Source organism: Hesperophylax consimilis, chromosome 29 (assembly GCF_061612785.1).
Source record: "Hesperophylax consimilis isolate HC1 chromosome 29, BYU_Hcon_1.0, whole genome shotgun sequence".
Lineage (NCBI taxonomy): Eukaryota > Metazoa > Arthropoda > Insecta > Trichoptera > Limnephilidae > Hesperophylax > Hesperophylax consimilis.
In genome coordinates, this window is record NC_142864.1 from 6,322,301 (window position 1) to 6,339,771 (window position 17,471).

The window sequence follows — 17,471 nt, forward strand, 5'->3', positions numbered from 1 at the left end:
TTGTCGGAGGGAAAAATTCTTGTCACTGGTGCACAAACACATTTCCAGAGGTTAAGGAAATTTTGACTAGAATGTTTGTTGGTTTGTTCCTACCCACTATATTATAACCAGACCCTTTTTGAGGGAAATCAAGAATGGAATCGAAAATGAACTCTAAAGTGTTTCAAGTGTAAGCGATTCTGTTAAATTTTTTTATGCACTTTCTCATGGCATACAGGTTTAAATTGCATATCGAAAAATTCCAGCTAGGGTGAAATTCCTTTGCCAGCAGCGCATGAACGGTTTGTCGGCGGGAAAAAATTCTTGTCACAAACACTTTTCACAATGCTTGTCGGTTTGGTCCTATCCACCATATTATAAAACAATAAATAGTTACATAATACCGGTAAGACCGGTCAGTGGTTGAGTGGGCATAGCGTTTGGGTCTCACCCGAGCGTCGCGTGTTCGATTCCTCGGCTGGCTAAGTCCTCCATCACAACACAAGCAACATTTTCGGCTTTCTGTGGTGGTAGTAGGAGATTTTCAAACATTGTTGGGTTATTCGTGACCCGGGAATGTTTGTCTTTCTTTTAAAAAAAAAAAAATAATAATAATAATATTTAATGAAATCCGATCCTTTCATTCATTATACAGGGTTAGGTTAGGTTAGGTTAGGTATTCATTAAAATTAAAAGAATGTCGCAGTTTGAATGGTATATTATTCTAGTTTAATTTACAACAAATAATACTTGTTGTTCATAATAAATCATAAATCATAATTGAAGGTAAACTATCCTAGTTTTAGAAAAGCGCATGCGCGAGTACTACTTTGTTGTTTTCTCGCTCGCAGCGCTACATACGCAAAATGGCGACTCCTGAGCGCTGTGTCCCGACGCTGAAGCTACCGTAACGGGTGGTTTATTTGGATATGTTGAAAGAATGGCTCTTTCAAGAATCAGTAGAGGGCGAACCCGTAAACTTTATTTGGCAACAGGACGGAAACCTTCCCCATTGGAATCTCTTTCGTTAGATTGGTTGTAATGGTCGAGACGACAGATCTTCGCTAGCCTCCACGTTCACCTGACATAACGCCATGCGATTGTTTTCCTTTGGGGCTTTATAAAAGATGGTGTCTACGTTCCGCCGCTACCTAATGATTTGCCAGAATTTACCTTCAATTTGATTTGTTGTAAATAGTCTATGTTATACTGTTGTAAAATACCATTAAAACTGGGACATTCTTTTATGGACAACCTGTATTACACCTGTAATGTAATTTTTTTTAAATGAACCATTATTATAGCTAAATGTACAGTGATTACTCTTGTTCTTAGTGATTTCCACAATACTTACAGTGTTCATAGTGATTGCCCTTGTTCATAGTGAATTCCACAATAATTACAGTGTTCATAGTGATTGCCCTTGTTCATAGTTATTTCAACAATAAACGGTGATTACCCACATTCGTGATTCGATAAAATCGTTAATTAGAGAACCAAACATCAGATTGGAACTTGTAAAGCTAATCGATGCATTAGAGAGGAATGGTTACCCTGCAAAACAGACAAGGCAAATCATAAGAGCCAAATCTACCCACAACGAAGACAGAATTGACCAAGAGCTAAAAAGCTGCTCTGTTTTGCTTTATGTTCACAATGACCACAGATGTGACAAGATACTGAGAAAAGAAAGCATTGAGACACGAAAATACCAGACTTACTGAGGCCTGCAAAAACCAAGTTTCCTCTTCAGAAAGATGGAGTTTATAAACTCAGTTGTTCCGGATGTGACAAAGTTTATGTAGGCCAGACAGAACGGGCGATCTCCAAAAGGATATCAGAACAATTTTGAGCGGAGTGCAGATTTCGGTGAAATATTCACATACGTGAGAAACGGACAATCAAAGTGAGAGTGGCAATCACTAATTGCGGACAATTATAATCTGGTTTACCCTAACAGAAAATTTCTTTGAAAATCATGGGTTTGATACCACTATCAGCGATAAATCCTCACTCAGGTGAGTTAGATTAAAGATATCTTGAAAATTGTGTTAATTTTTGTAGTTTTTTTATCCCACAGTGACGCAGAGTCCAAAATCGAAAGACTACGAAGACTCCTCGCAGGGCGACGTGTCAGTGAACTCCCCCCCGACTACATCCACTCCCTCGCGGCCGTCCCCCTCGCGGCGCGCTCGCCCCCCACCGCCCCTCTTGCGGGACGCCTCCTCCGACTGCCTGCTGGGGGACCTCAACCCTACGGCCATGCACCAAGTGGATCATCTCACGGAGTACGGGAAGATAAAGCAGGTATATAATATAAGTGAACATCAATAACCTAGAACGAGTACATGCGCAGTGTTGCAACAATTATGATGACACAGCATCGAGTTCATGAAACCAGTTACCTCATTATGTTGATGTGCCAGATGCCTGTCACCTGGATTACAGGAAATTTGAAAGAATTTCCAATATCGCCGACTGGAGTTGCAAATGTACGCGAATATTTATTTATTTTTATATATATATAAATTACAAACAATACAAAACAAAATGAACCTTTGTCTGTCCAACTGGGAAGGATTCCCGTTTCAGGACAACCAAATTGTGTATTTAGTACATAATATTCTTACAACGGAATGGCGATGCTGTCAAAAAAATTTTGAGAACATTGTTGATTGCATTCGAAGTGACAGGATGGTTTCTTTATCCTTGAAAGAATCGCAAAGATGTAATTTATTTATAAGTTTGTGGTTTTATTTTGGACTAATCAATATTTGACACAACTATTGGTGTAGCTGTGGTTAACAGTTAGAATTGGAAAAGGATTCTGACATACCTTTGGTCTTTTCAATCAATATTATGGCCTTGAGGGACTTGACAATGCTGATTATACTGCTCTAGCTTCCGCAATAGATTGAAATTAAACGCACTAAAGGAGCATGTTTACTGCACCGGTTTTCTTAACAGACTGGTAAAGTATACGTAAATTGTTGTAATGTCACTGAATGTAGGTAATTCACACTGTTAGGTAGGGACAGGTAATTGGGTTGGGGAATGAAGGAACATGTGTCAAAGGGAGATGTTTATAGTTGCGTTAACACCGACGCAGCAGTGAAGTTCAACATGGTAAACTTCACCAGACGTGCCGCTATAAAAGGCTTTTAAGATGTCCTCGATCTTTTCTTTAGCTTTTTTTCTTTGTCCGTTACTCCTTAAGCCGGGATTTTCGGCCGACAGATCGCTTAAAACCTGAGCATTTGCTGCAATTGTCGTGCAGTGCGCCAGCTTAGTGAAATTGCGTAATTACTCGCTTGTTTCTATTGCAAAATATTGTATTTTTATGATGTTACCGTCTCATCTTATCTTTTATCGATATAAATAAAAATGTTAGTGTTTGTTCAAAATCTTAAATCTCTGAAAGTTCTTCACGGATTGCTTTGAAATTTTGACACAACGTTGCATTGGAATACGCGTGTGTTTTATATACCTATATTATATAGATGTCATCTGTGATAGGTAAAAACATGCTTTTTTAAAAAACAGCTTAATCTGTTGTGACAAACATGCTTTTTTACACGGAACCACTGTGCTACGTTGGCTTATTTTTAACCGCCAAATAATTCAATAAATACTAGTATTTCATTCAACAATTTTGCTTTTTGATTTTCTCACCTGAAAACAACCAAATTTATATTTGTAGGAAAAATATTGTTAAATACTAAATTTCCTACTAGGTGGCGTCGAGATATATTATTTCGGTGACCGGATAAATCATCAAAATGATAATTCATCACATCTTTAAAAAGTTATATAAAATCATGGAACAAAAACATTATTAACTGGGTTAAGTAGATTAGGTTAGGTTAGGTTAGGTTAGGTTAGGTTAGGTTAGGTTAGGTTAGGTTAGGTTAGGTTAGGTTAGGTTAGGTTAGGTTAGGTTAGGTTAGGTTAGGTTAGGTTAGGTTAGGTTAGGTTAGGTTAGGTTAGGTTAGGTTAGGTTAGGTTAGGTTAGGTTAGGTTAGGTTAGGTTAGGTTAGGTTAGGTTAGGTTAGGTTAGGTTAGGTTAGGTTAGGTTAGGTTAGGTTAGGTTAGGTTAGGTTAGGTTAGGTTAGGTTAGGTTAGGTTAGGTTAGGTTAGGTTAGGTTAGGTTAGGTTAGGTTAGGTTAGGTTAGGTTAGGTTAGGTTAGGTTAGGTTAGGTTAGGTTAGGTTAGGTTAGGTTAGGTTAGGTTAGGTTAGGTTAGGTTAGGTTAGGTTAGGTTAGGTTAGGTTAGGTTAGTTTAGGTTAGTTTAGGTTAGGTTAGGTTAGGTTAGGTTAGGTTAGGTTAGGTTAGGTTAGGTTAGGTTAGGTTAGGTTAGGTTAGGTTAGGTTAGGTTAGGTTAGGTTAGGTTAGGTTAGGTTAGGTTAGGTTAGGTTAGGTTAGGTTAGGTTAGGTTAGGTTAGGTTAGGTTAGGTTAGGTTAGGTTAGGTTAGGTTAGGTTTGGTTAGGTTTTTAAAAGTGTGTTGAATAGTCACTGTGTTGAGTTATCATGGAACCATTATTTCTTCATTTAATGTTGAAATATTTTGACTTGTCAAATATTATTATTTTTTATTAAAGATAAATTTATGTTTACAAGACAAGGTTTTTATGCAAAGCACAAAGGATAACAAATTATTGTTTACCATAATTACTAGCCTGAAATTATAGTCGACATAGCACGGTGGTTCCGTCCACCTTAACGGCAATCAGAAGGTGCGGATTCAATTACCATCGGCGGCATTTATTTTTTCCCAGAAGATGTTTTCAATTTATGTTTGGGTTTCAAGCTAATAATTATTGCTAATAATCATTTGTTATATATTTTTTCAGTATGCACGCGTGTGACAAACGAGAATATTTTCATCTTGCTGTTGTTCATTTGCCAATCGAATAATATTTATTTAATTGTTGTACCTCAAGGCTCAAAATGCCCTGAGAACGTGATCATTTCGTATTGGCGCCATAGCCGTAACAGGTTTGTTGATGTTCCCATTATGTTTAGCTAAAACTAATAACATTGATTATTTTCAGATCTTGATGAGGATGAACAAGTTCTGCGTGCAGGGACGGTCGGCTGCCGCAGAAGGAAGACCACGGAGACACGAACAGAGACTCCTGAGGAACATTGGCGTTCACAACATTGTTTTGGAATTACTACAGGTTACTTTTGCTACATTTTATTCTACTCTACAAAAGTTCACACACTTTTAACCTCTCGAGCTATAGGTAGGTGATTTTTATTTACAATAAATTTTTGTCATAAAACATGGGATAAATGGTAAAATCAAGATGGATTCATTGGCTTTAAACACAGACATAGGAATTAATAGACGAGAAGATAAAGGCGAGGGGTAAAATCAACTGTTGAAGAACGAAGGGAGTGAAGATGACTGTGATTCGTCAATAAATCAATCTGACAGTAAATAGGCATCTCGCATTATAATATCACCATTTACTTCTTAAAAGTAAAATCTGCTTTGAATGAATAGACATTTTTACATGGGAGCGCAAATTACTCGCCACGTTATGAACAAATTTGCGAAGTCCAAATTCGGCAAAGTAAGGCAGCTTCTATATTCAGAGTCGTAGTTAGTTTCAGAGTATTTAGTTAAGACACTTTTATAAATGTTCATAATTTACTTCCCAGCAACCAACCAGCTTTGTGTTTCGCGTCCAGACGTTTCTCGATGTGATAGTAACAACTGATTCATATTATACGATGTGAATATGCTTAAAATAAAATAAAATAATGCTTATATATGGAATGTAATACGACAATTGGGTTTATTCTCTTTTTTCGCATCTATTTTTACCAGTTTTCATAGTACAAGTAAACATTTTGCCGTGTTATTTCGTAAAATGAACCGATGATGCCTCGACCATAGTTCGCACAAGAATGATGACGTCACGTTTTCAAATATCACTTGAGGCCGTACGCGAGCCCAGCCGGCTCAATGGAACCGGTATGGGGAGTGGGGATAATACGCTTTTAATCACTTAGGGCAGGTCTACCTAATATTCATATGTCTATGGCTTTAAACCACAGTTAGCAGTTAACACATTGTAGTCGGGCGCTTCAAACAATAGACTCTAGCCCATAGCAGGTGTTTTTCGCGATTAGCGCATAAATATATCGCTTTCCTAAAATTGACACAATTTCTAAACCAAATAATATTTTCAATTGAAATTTTCAAAGAAATCATATATTTGATCATCAAAAATAAATTATAATTGCTTTGATTACATCATAATTTCACCACATTTCAAAGCTGAATATAAAAACCTGATATTAATTCAATAAATAGCATTCAATATTCAATATTTGAAAATTCCTAGTAAAAGATAACATGTTTATTCATATCATATAGTTATTAATAAATAATAATATATATTTGCCATGCCTGCAATTTTACAATCGCTGGTTGTGTGAAATCTGATCGCGTAAATTGAACAGTGTCGCCTAAGGTCGAAAGCGCACACTCAATAACTCATATGTTTAATTGCTTCTTGTCAAAAAAAGAGTCTTTTGCGGTTGTCTCGCCTAATTGAAGAGCCCATTCCACTTATGAATCATAGTATTTCACGCTGATAACAAACCCGTATAATGCCGTTTCCCGTCAAAAACCAACAGTCGACAAAAACGGCATTTGCCGTATCCCGCAGTTGACCGACAGTCCGCGAAAAACGGCAAAAGCCGTGTCCCGACGACAATGTGTTAATATGATTCCGTATTAACGTTTGGGGATATGATTTGGATTTCCTATTAAAAATACTCACTGACAGAACCATCTGATACAGGACCCCACCGAGAGACAGCCTGGGTTCTCATTGCCTCGCAAAATCTGGTCCGCCATCAATAGGTTAAGGTGCTCCCATAGCCGCTGTGCCCACATGATGCACAGATGGGGCCTTAAAGAGTCGGCGATGTGTGAATGTGGTGTGGTACAGTCCACCGAATATGTGGTCAACGAATGCTCGCTCCATTCATTCCCTGGCGAGATTGATGAGGTCCACATGGCGAAGCCTGCGGCCCTAGACTGGCTCGCAGACCTAGATGTCCCCCTCTGACCCCCCCACCATACGAAAGAAGAATAAGAAGCTGTATGACTTTTGTAATAAGCGCTGGTCGAATAAAAAACCAAACAACCGGAAATCTATATTGCTCGAGTGGTTAATAGACAAATACATACTGCTTCATAACGTACCTGAAAATTTTCATGTAGGTTTAAAATTCACCATACTCAGTAATCTAATTGGGCATAATAAATCCATTGTAAGATCAGTAGATTGGGATGGTGAAGTAGAAATAATTACATAGTAAATATATTTTATTCCAGGTTCCCTATGATGCAGAGGATAACTTGATGGAAGAGCTGATGCTCCTCGCGCACGAGTTTCTCCAGAACTTCTGCCTGGACAACCCTCAGAATCAAGCCCTTCTCCACAATCATTTGGATCTGTTCCTCAATGCTGGGGTAGGTGTTCAATCAATTAATTCATTACATTACAACACGGTGCCATCATATAGAGACAAAAGATAATGTTGTATCCACGGTCAATTGGTGTATAATTGACCCTGGGAAGGTATGTGCAGAGGGGGAGCTTCCAATTGAAACGTTACATTTTTTTACCCCTCACAAGAGCTCCACCGTCTGCACAGAGTAAAAACAAGGGAACCATATCACCATCCGGCTGGTCAGCGTTGTGAGGCGAGAGGGTATTTATTATTATTTTAAGAGGAAGGAAAAATATATGCTGGTCCATCTTACTGATTAACGAGTCGAAGAAACAACCCTTTCTCATGAAGCAAACATCAACTGTGAACGGGTATTCCGCTCGGGTCTGTCGAGTTTTACGTACACGTACCGGTGCACACGGGATCATTGCTGCTAGCTTCTCCGAGCACGCTCCATTGAAATACCCGTAGACTCAGCATTAGAGATGGCAATCGGTCTGTTAATAACGGATTGTCGGTCAGACCAACCACCCTCCTTTGCACAGAACAAAGTGGGTGTATCAGATATTTTCCCAAATTCAATTGTTGGAGGTACTTAAGATTTGTACACAGATTGTCACTGTTTTGTTCGTACAAACAGGTCTCCAACTCGTCTTGGAAGGAGTTTATAAATAAATGGTTCTTTTAGATTAATCAGGGATTTAATTAATACTCCGCGTATTATAAAGGTGACCCGATAGTCGACCTATCTAGAAGCTGGCTAATTGGAATCTAGAACAGTAAGTTTCTTTGGGAGCCTTCCCACTGGCCCTGGCGACTACTGGCCACTGGCTCCATCTTGCGGACTTCCACGCAAGCTCTATGCACTGCCATCTGTGCGTGCATCTATGAAGCTCTTACTTCCCAACACAATATGTATATGTTGTAAAATATTTTTCAAGTCTAACTCATAATTTTGAGTTTAATTGTCTCATCGACCTAATGAAGCAGCCGCATCCATTAGTCAGGTGCCTATATTTGTAATAATATGACTTTTTGTTGCAGCTGCGCGAAGCCCAAACTGTTTGCGCCATATTCCGCGACAACACCAAGCTGTGCAACGACGAGGTGAACGAGCGCGTGGTGCAGCACTTTGTGCACTGCATCGAGACGCACGGCCGCAAGCTGCAGTACCTGCAGTTCCTGCAGACCGTTGTCCGCGCCGAGGGACAGTTCATCCGCAAGAGCCAGGACATGGTCATGCAGGAGGTGGGAGAAAACAGTCAACATACCTATTCTAACCGAACCTTACCTTGAGAAATCAGAGAGCGGATTTCAGGATCGTGTAGTGCTTTTCTAATATTGTATTGTGTTATTCCTTGTCCAGCTGGTGAATGCAGGAGAAGACGTGCTGGTATTCTACAATGACAAGGCATCATTCAACCACCTGGTGGACATGATGAGAAACGATGCCAGCGGAGTTGGAGACAGCAGCGCCCTCAAGTAAGTTGTTGTTGTAAACTATTGTTATTATAAATACGTATTTTATTTAGTTTATGTTTATATTTAAATAATTAAGAAATCAACCCAGAAAAAACGAAGTACAGGGTTTTCCAATAAGAGGTGTTATTTTGATATTCAATCGTAAAAGATCAATGGTTGCATTGCTTGTGTGGCACGTAGCGCCGTCTTGTTGAAAGTAAACGTTGTCCAGATCAATACCATCCAATTCCGGCCATAAAAAATCATTAATCATCTCTCGATAGCGCAATCCATTCACCGTAACTGTTGCTCCAGCTTCATTTTCGAAAAAGTAAGGTCCAATGACTCCGCCGGACCATAAACCGCACCAAACAGTCACACGTTGAGGAGAGTGAGGCTTTTCAACAATAACTCTTGGGTTTTCCGAGCCTCAGATGCGACAATTTTGCTTGTTGACGAAGCCACCGAGGTGGAAATGGGCCTCATCACTCAAGATGATTTGCATTTGATTCACTCAAGTGAATTTTAATAATTTCAATGCGTTGTTGAAGCGTGTATCGTTCCATTTTTATTAATGGCGTAGTTTCTACTTGTCAAATGTCAAAAAATGACAGCTTCAAAAGTAATTGAAAAACTCGTATTGGAAAACCCTGTATTTTTACTATGATATATCTATTTTAAATTTTCAACCTAGTTGCGCCATCTCTTGGACAGTTTAAATTATTATTATTATTTAATTTTTTTGATTTGACCTTGAATTGAACCTTCCTCTCCAGGGACTGGCTCTTAAACTGCTGTGAACTTTTGAGATGTCTTTTAAAATTTAATTATATATTTTTTTTTGGTTTGACTGTGGATTCAACCTTTCTCCCAAGAGACTGCAGTCAACACCGCTAAGACCTAAGCCAAATCCTAATTCGATAGTACCGATATTTATTTAGTGTATTCACTGCTGTAAACATTCATAATCTCATCTAATTTTAAAGAATAGCGTGTTTGCATGAGTGCCACCAAAAATTGATAGAATGCACTGTCATCAATAACGAGTCTATCTTTCGAGTTTCAGCTCGATCGGATGTCGGGAAGTGGTTTAATTTCCAATTCCAAGATTCCATTTCATTAATTCATTTATTTATGCAATCATTCAAGAAAACAGAATCTAAATTCAAATAGATGTATTTTAAAAAGTTCATATCCTTTTTGATGAAGGTGTTTGTAACACATAACTTTCTTCGTATCAACATGATCATTTTGTTTACAGGTACCACGTCCAGTTGGTTAAACTTCTCACTTGCTGCACTATGGGAAAGAATGTGTACACCGAGATAAAATGTCACAGTCTCTTGCCACTTGATGATATTGTGGCGATGATTTCACACCCCGATTGCACACCTGAGGTAAGATTTTCATATTACACTTATATTATCTTCCTTACAATAATAAAACGATAATAGATGTTTGAGATGAAATATGTTAGTGTTGTCTCCACGGTATTACAATCAATAACTTTGTTTGCTCTGTGTTCGCTCAGCGCTGCTGTGCTAATGTGTTGATCGCTTGCAATCCTTGCTCGTCCCGCGGGTGGCCGTTAGGTGGAGGGGGGGATTCGCTCCCGCCTTAAACCAGCAGCGCCTCTGCCGGCCGTACCGCAAACCACTCGCGAAATATAGTGGCGGCAGTATTTGAATGCGCTGCTTACACTATATACATTTCGTACTCAAAGTGTTGCTCGGAGAGAAAAGTACTGTCTACGATCTGTATTGCAGATTGAAGACGCAGCGTTTATATGGGCACTCCTGCGGTACCGTGTCTTGGAGAATGTTCCCGAAAAGTCTCCAGGCTATCGAACGTCCAGAGGATTCCAGTCAGTGTAATCCGATGATATTGTATCTTCTCGTAGGTAGTTGGCCGATGATTCACCGCACAGTTGCTGGTTTGCCGCAAAGCTGCGAGCCTGCAGAAGGGCTGCCACAACTTGAACACTAATAATAACCTGCGAAAACTTTTGATCAATTAAAATTATAAAGATATTAAATAAAGCCATTCTGGCATCTACAAGCTTAGATTTCATGATTGCCCAGGATTTTACATAGGTAAAAGTTCAAGAAATATTTAAACGAGGGTGGTTGAACGCTTGAGGTGCCTATACATTGTAGGTTTTTTAGAATTTGCAACACACCTAATATATAAACATCACTCACATCACAGGTAAAGATGTGCCGCATTGAAATGTGATAGGTCCACGTCTCAATAAATCTAGAAGTTCTTTATTAGATTCATCAAATGTTTTCAATTTGGGGGACGGGTTTAAGTACCGCTGGACATTGGATAACCAACGCCTCTGCCATAGGTCACCCCAAGTGGTTCCCTACGTTTGGTGACTTAGCAGGAGTGCCCGGGTTCATCGGAAGGGGTGTGTTCAGGATGCGCCTGCCCACCAGCTGCGTGACATGCCGGATCGGGAGAGGCTGGTTTGGGGAGACCCTTTGACTGCTCCAACTGGTCTCACTTGACCCATCGCCTTGCGCCGCAACGGGGGGATAGATCATTCGTCCTACCCAACCCTCATACCTTTTTCCTACCCAGAACTTCCTCTCCTTCCTGTCCCTATAAAGTCCCTCCACACGGTATCCATGTTTTTCCATTTAAAAAACATATTTCCCTTCCCTATACCTACTTTTACCCCTCTCTCTTATCTTCCTCCCCCTCGCCCCCTACTAAAGTAGATGTTCTCTTTCCTTCTTCTATATTACCTATAAATAAAGAGTAACTGTATTTTTAAATTTATCATAATAATAATAATAATTGGATAATTTGTAGAGCGCCGTTTTTGTGAAAAATCACCTCAAGGGCGCTGTACAATTTATTTCCTATGATCTACATTTGTTATTTAGAAAAGATACCAAAACATACTTACCTGGCAAGTCACTTCCGACAAACACACTTATATTAAAAAGTTTATGCTTATAAAAGATAAAACTGCACACAGAGGACACTATATCAAAAAACACTGGTCATCGCATGACCTTAAGTCTGCTATAGTTTTTATTTTAATTTAAATGTATTTTAACTGTCTTATATGTTTTTATATAACCCTGATGAAGGTTTAGGTTGAACCAAAACCGGTCGGTATTATATATTAAAGATATATACAGTAAAATGGTATTCTATTTTATTCTAATTATTACATAATGGTATTGTTTATTCCTGCACAAAATTGGGTAGTGCACGGGAGTGAGAAACATCTAGGATTCTCATAACACCTATTACTATTACGCTTGTTGAATATGTTTGCAATATTTCATTTTGGCATCCATCTCTAGACTGGAGGCACAAAATACTCGATTAATCTGTTTTCCTCTCTGAAAAAAGGGTGTTTTCTTTGATTAACAACTGATACAGACACTGCTGAGGTCTTTTTAGAGATACACATTATAATAGATAATGTAATATCCTTGATATCAACACTATATTATGGTTGGGCATTTTACCGCCAAATTTGGGGGGAAGCGCGGATGTTTTTTTTAATTTTAGCGCCAAAATTAGACTTTCCGCAAAATATTCATATCTTATGATCTATTTGATATTTTTCCATGAAACTTTCAGTGTTTTGCTTTAAAAAGATGTCTCTATTTATTTACTTTGCAATGTATGTGTAATTCCTTTTTGTATGAACAAAAACTTTCTACTTTCTTGGGAATCATAGAAAAAACAGTATTTCACAATCGAAATAACATATCGAAATTTATTCATACAAAATTACAAGATTATTTAGAAATTTTCAATACATATAAAAAAAAACTAAAACCTAATAGTGCTTCAATGTGTGATAGCGTTCGAAACACTTTCCTTTATGCAGGGGCACATTGCAAAACTTGCACATGTACCGCGTTTCACTGCGTAGTTTGTGAGCGGAACATACGCGACAACGATTTTATTTTTTTTATTTTTTTATGTTTCAAACTCATTGTATTGACAGGTAGATAGATCGCGTACCGCCGACAATAGAAAAGAGTACAATATTGCAGAGACCGAGTGTGTGAAAAATAAGTTGGTAATCTCAAGGTCGCGGTCCAGATTATTCCAACCGCCTGCTAATTAAGATATGTTTTTATGTCATTAAAATCCAAGTGTTTTGTTGGAGCCGGAGTTTTATTTAATAATAGAGTTTCTGATAAAACCTGGAGACACTATGGATAAAATTGTTTATTTTTTGTTCTCAGGTAAAAGAGGCTTATGTTGGTTTCCTGAACCACTGCTATATCGACACGGAGGTGGAGATGAAGGAGATTTACTCCTCCAACCACATGTGGACCCTGTTTGAGAACTCTTTCATCGGAGACATCTTGAAAGTCATTGTCATCAACATACCTGCGTCCGAACGCAACCAGAAACGTAAGTCCTACTATTGTAATGGACTATTCTTACATGTTGCCTCATAGCTGAGAATCTTGGGCCCCACTTAAATTGCTCAGACTTCTCCAGTCGCTCCTCAAGATCCCGCACTGCATGAAGAGCCAAGGATACTGACGGACGGACTCTGCTTCTACGAAGGTGTTGATAAGTAATTATTGCCTATTGTCAAATAGGCTGTGTGGCTGTCAATATTGTCGTATGCCATCAAGATTACTGTAATGCATAAGACAAATTCAGTTACAATGACTCCACCAAACTTCTATAAACTTCACTAATACATTTATTAATATTAACTCTTTGCACGCGGCCGTATCAACTGTTGTTACGGCAAAAAGTCCATACTCACACGCGGCCGTATCAACAGTTGATACGGAAACTTTGAATGCCGATATTCCAGCGGTCTTTTGACATAAATTTATTTCCCGCTCGCTTGAACATTTGTAGAACTATCACGATGCTGACATCTACAAGAATTTCTCGAAAATAAAATTGTGTTTCATTTAAAAACATCGATAATCAAGTGAGTCTCTTTGCGCCTTCGAGTGCCATAGTTTACAATTTTGTCAACGGATGGCGTTAGTTCAATTTTGTTATTATTTTGTGACATAAAATTTACGTCTCCAGTTTTAGAAAAAGTTTTCATAACAAAAAATGATAAGTGCTCATGGTGTTCCACTTGTGTCTATCAACGCAGTGGCCTAAGTACACACACGCCGAGCGAATGGCGGGACCACATTCAAAAGATACGGTACGTCTTTGTATGAAATTTTATGATTTTGTTTTTATAAACATCCAAGAGTGTTGACACACGAGGATTTGTTATCATATTGTGGAGAATAATCTGTTCTGTCTATATAGTCCAATAAATCATGCCAGAATGCTATAATTTGACATTTAATTGCGTGCATAGGTATTTGAAAATATGTACCGCGTACGGGTATAGATAAAACGGAGCAAATTAACGCGTTCAAAAGGTTAATCGCGTTATGGTGATGAAAATTATAACAGTTTTGGCGAAAAATAGGTTGTAAGTAAACAGATTTGGCACGGCAATATTGTTGTAATATTGGTAGCCGTGCTATTTCTTCTAAACTACGCAAGGGATTTTGATAGGGTTTTTACTTTAAGTTAGAGAATTTCTTCCGAAAGATTTACATATTTGATACACGCTGTACTGGACGGGAGTCCGCACAAGACTGTAGATTTGGGCGCCGGTTCCAAACCGTGTCTTCAACCGATGAGAATGCTCCTTTACGGCCGATGATGATGATAGTTGACGATTTTATGATAAAAATCTGCCTCCCGCACCCAGTACTTGGTGAATGTTGGGTACTGGGTGTGCTTTCGTCTCTGCTCGCTCCTGGCATTGGCGGTTTTCCAGAGTAGGGCCGGCTGATCTTGAGGAGGTAACGCCAGAAGGTTTGGAGCAGAAGACTTGGCGAGGTGAGGCAGATGGTGGGCAGGAGTCACTTGTTGATAAATAAAACGCTTGGTTTCGGTGGTAAAGATGAACTAATTTTTATTTTTTATGTGGCTGCTTATATGCAATAAGCATGACTCGCACCCGACATTGGGCTGTGAGTAGAAAAGTGGTGGGGGATTCTATCCGCGCCAGTAATGTGTTTATATGCCCCGGCAAAATGTCGTATATTCATTTTGCCGGTAGCATAGTCGAAGGTAGTCGCTTAAATTTGCGAGTTTGAAAAGATTTTGAAGGCTTACATGAATAACAATAGGGAATTCTCGTGCATTTTGTAAATAATTTATTTCAATAGAGATAATTATTTTATTATGTGCCTCTTTTTTTTCTTTTTTTTTAAATGCATTTTCAATTTTTTGTAGTTGTTTTAAAAATTGCGTGCTATTTCGGCTCTGAAAACGGTCATGCGCCATTTTGACCGCTACGTCACAAGTGCTACGTCACACCTTTGCCGCTGCCCGTGCCATCGGTTTGCAGGATCTACTCGGGCTGGTCAACAGTGACGTCATCGTTCGCCCTTGAACGCTTGATCAATCACCGGGCGTTTTTAGCTGCATTGAAATATTTCGTTCGCGCCTGTTTTTAAAGTCACTATAACTTTAATAAATGATTTTTGAAAATTATAAAAACTATGTATTCTTGTGTCTGAAGTGTTTCTACATGTGAATAATTAATAATAAGTGATTTTTTGGTGTGAAGAGAATTACCTATTACATAGTTTAAATGCATAGTAGTTATAAGAATGTGTATCTTGACAACTAGATTTTTAGTTTGCCAAGATACGACAAAAAATAAGAAAAATTTGTAAATAAAAGTGTAAAAATGATCTTGAAGCGATCAAATTTGTAAAATATCGTTAAGTTAGTATTTTTCTCAGGTTCCCCGTAACATAGCGCTCAGAAAGAGATAAGATTCACTATGCTACGAGGTTCCTGGATTTTTGTACACGCAAAAAAGGTAAAAATTATTGTAAAAAAATGGTTATACATATGTGTGAAAAACAGCATTTTTTATATCTCCTCAGTGGTAGCACATAGCAAATAGTGTTTATTTAACTACCGCTGAGGAGATGTACCAGTAAAATATAGACATTTGCAACATTTAAAAATTGATTTTTCCTAGTAAATTTTACATAGAAAAATGTTGAACATCGATCCGCTCGGCCAAGATAGACGCGCGATGCGGTATCGACGCCGTTCGGAGACAAAGTTTTCAAGCCGCCTTGGCCGAAAATGGGAACAAAATGACCAGTGGCGGGGAGTGGTGATTTCGCCAGTGGCGTGGGGTAGGCACATTTTATAAATGTAAAACATATTTTTATGAAATTGAATAATGTGGCCAACTACGTCCGTTACACACGCATATTATATTTATAGAAGGTAGAGAAAAGTTGATGTTTTATAATCAAGTCGTAAAAATATGTTTTCGGGCACCACATTGCTAACACTGGCTAAACCTTATGAGATACATCAAAATAATGTACTACGGAATTGTATATCTTAAAAAGGCCAACAGTAAAGTCCATAATGATATATGTCTATCTCCTGAGGATAACCCCGAGCGACGCCAGGTACATGTCAGCTAGTCAGTGATTAAATTGATAAAAAAAGTTTCTGTATGCTTGAATTTCCAATATTATTTAGTTCAAATTTAATTTAAAATGTAATTCTATTTTGTATTGCTCGTTGCAGCTCTTTTGCCAGTATCGGAAGACGGAAGTCAAATCCCGGGGGCAGCACAAGTGTTCCTGAAGCCAACCGACAAGGCCCTGCTCTCTTATGTCACCGGCGCCCTCATGCACATCATCTGTACCTTCTTCGGATCCCCTTTCAGCGATCAGTCCACTGCCGTTCAGGTACCACCATAGATTTAACCCCCCCGAGGTATCCTGAGATATTGACGTCAAGTTACTTTAAATGATCTGTCAAATTCATAATGTATTTATAAAAATTTCCACTTGACATTAATATTCCAATAGAATGGCTGTTTTTGAACGTATTCCAAAATGAAATACTGTTTTTGAAAGCAGATAAAAGACACTTTAACCACTCAGAACATTAGAACGTCAAAAGACGTAAATATGATAATAGCGGTCAAGACATTAGAACGTCTTTTCACATAAACGCGCGAGATTTTACAAAAATTGATTTATTTCCATCACTAGTATACGGATTCCCATGATTTAAAAAACAGAGTATCGATAATAAATAACGCTACGCGTCTGTATTCAAGAATATCTATGGAACGTAGAGGTGCATTATCTAAGCCGATTGAAACTGTCAAGATGTTCGTTAATAATTTATTGCGTTTCTAAATAATTTATTAAAAATATTTTAGTTTGGACGGTTAATATTTTGAGGTGACTAATAGTTTTTAAATATATTTCTTCAAAATATAAAGTGTTATTTCTTTATGCTACTCAGAAAAAAGTACATTTTTCAAGGCTTTGAAATAATGGTAAGCGATTTTTACATATTTTTGACGTTTTCATAAAATGTATATTTAGAAACGCAAATATTTACGTATAACAACACAATGAGATAGTGGATTTCATAATCTTTCCAAAACATTTTTTAGAATGAGGCTACGTTTCCCAAAACGTGAGTTATGAAGCTTTTAGTTAAACTCGTAAATAACACAAAAATTATCACGTTCTGA

General features: G+C 38.2%; 1 protein-coding gene across 1 annotated transcript in view; it reads left to right on the forward strand.

Annotated features, from left to right (window-relative positions):
* The window catches only part of Itpr (Inositol 1,4,5,-trisphosphate receptor), a 172,471-nt gene that overhangs the window by 106,497 nt on the left and 48,503 nt on the right, over positions 1–17,471 (forward strand). Inside the window, exons 28-35 of the mRNA XM_089649084.1 lie at positions 2,060–2,286; positions 5,032–5,160; positions 7,338–7,475; positions 8,501–8,704; positions 8,823–8,938; positions 10,179–10,314; positions 13,141–13,312; positions 16,505–16,668. Coding sequence (XP_089505210.1) covers positions 2,060–2,286; positions 5,032–5,160; positions 7,338–7,475; positions 8,501–8,704; positions 8,823–8,938; positions 10,179–10,314; positions 13,141–13,312; positions 16,505–16,668 — 1,286 coding nt within the window. The remainder of the gene's footprint in view (positions 1–2,059; positions 2,287–5,031; positions 5,161–7,337; positions 7,476–8,500; positions 8,705–8,822; positions 8,939–10,178; positions 10,315–13,140; positions 13,313–16,504; positions 16,669–17,471) is intronic.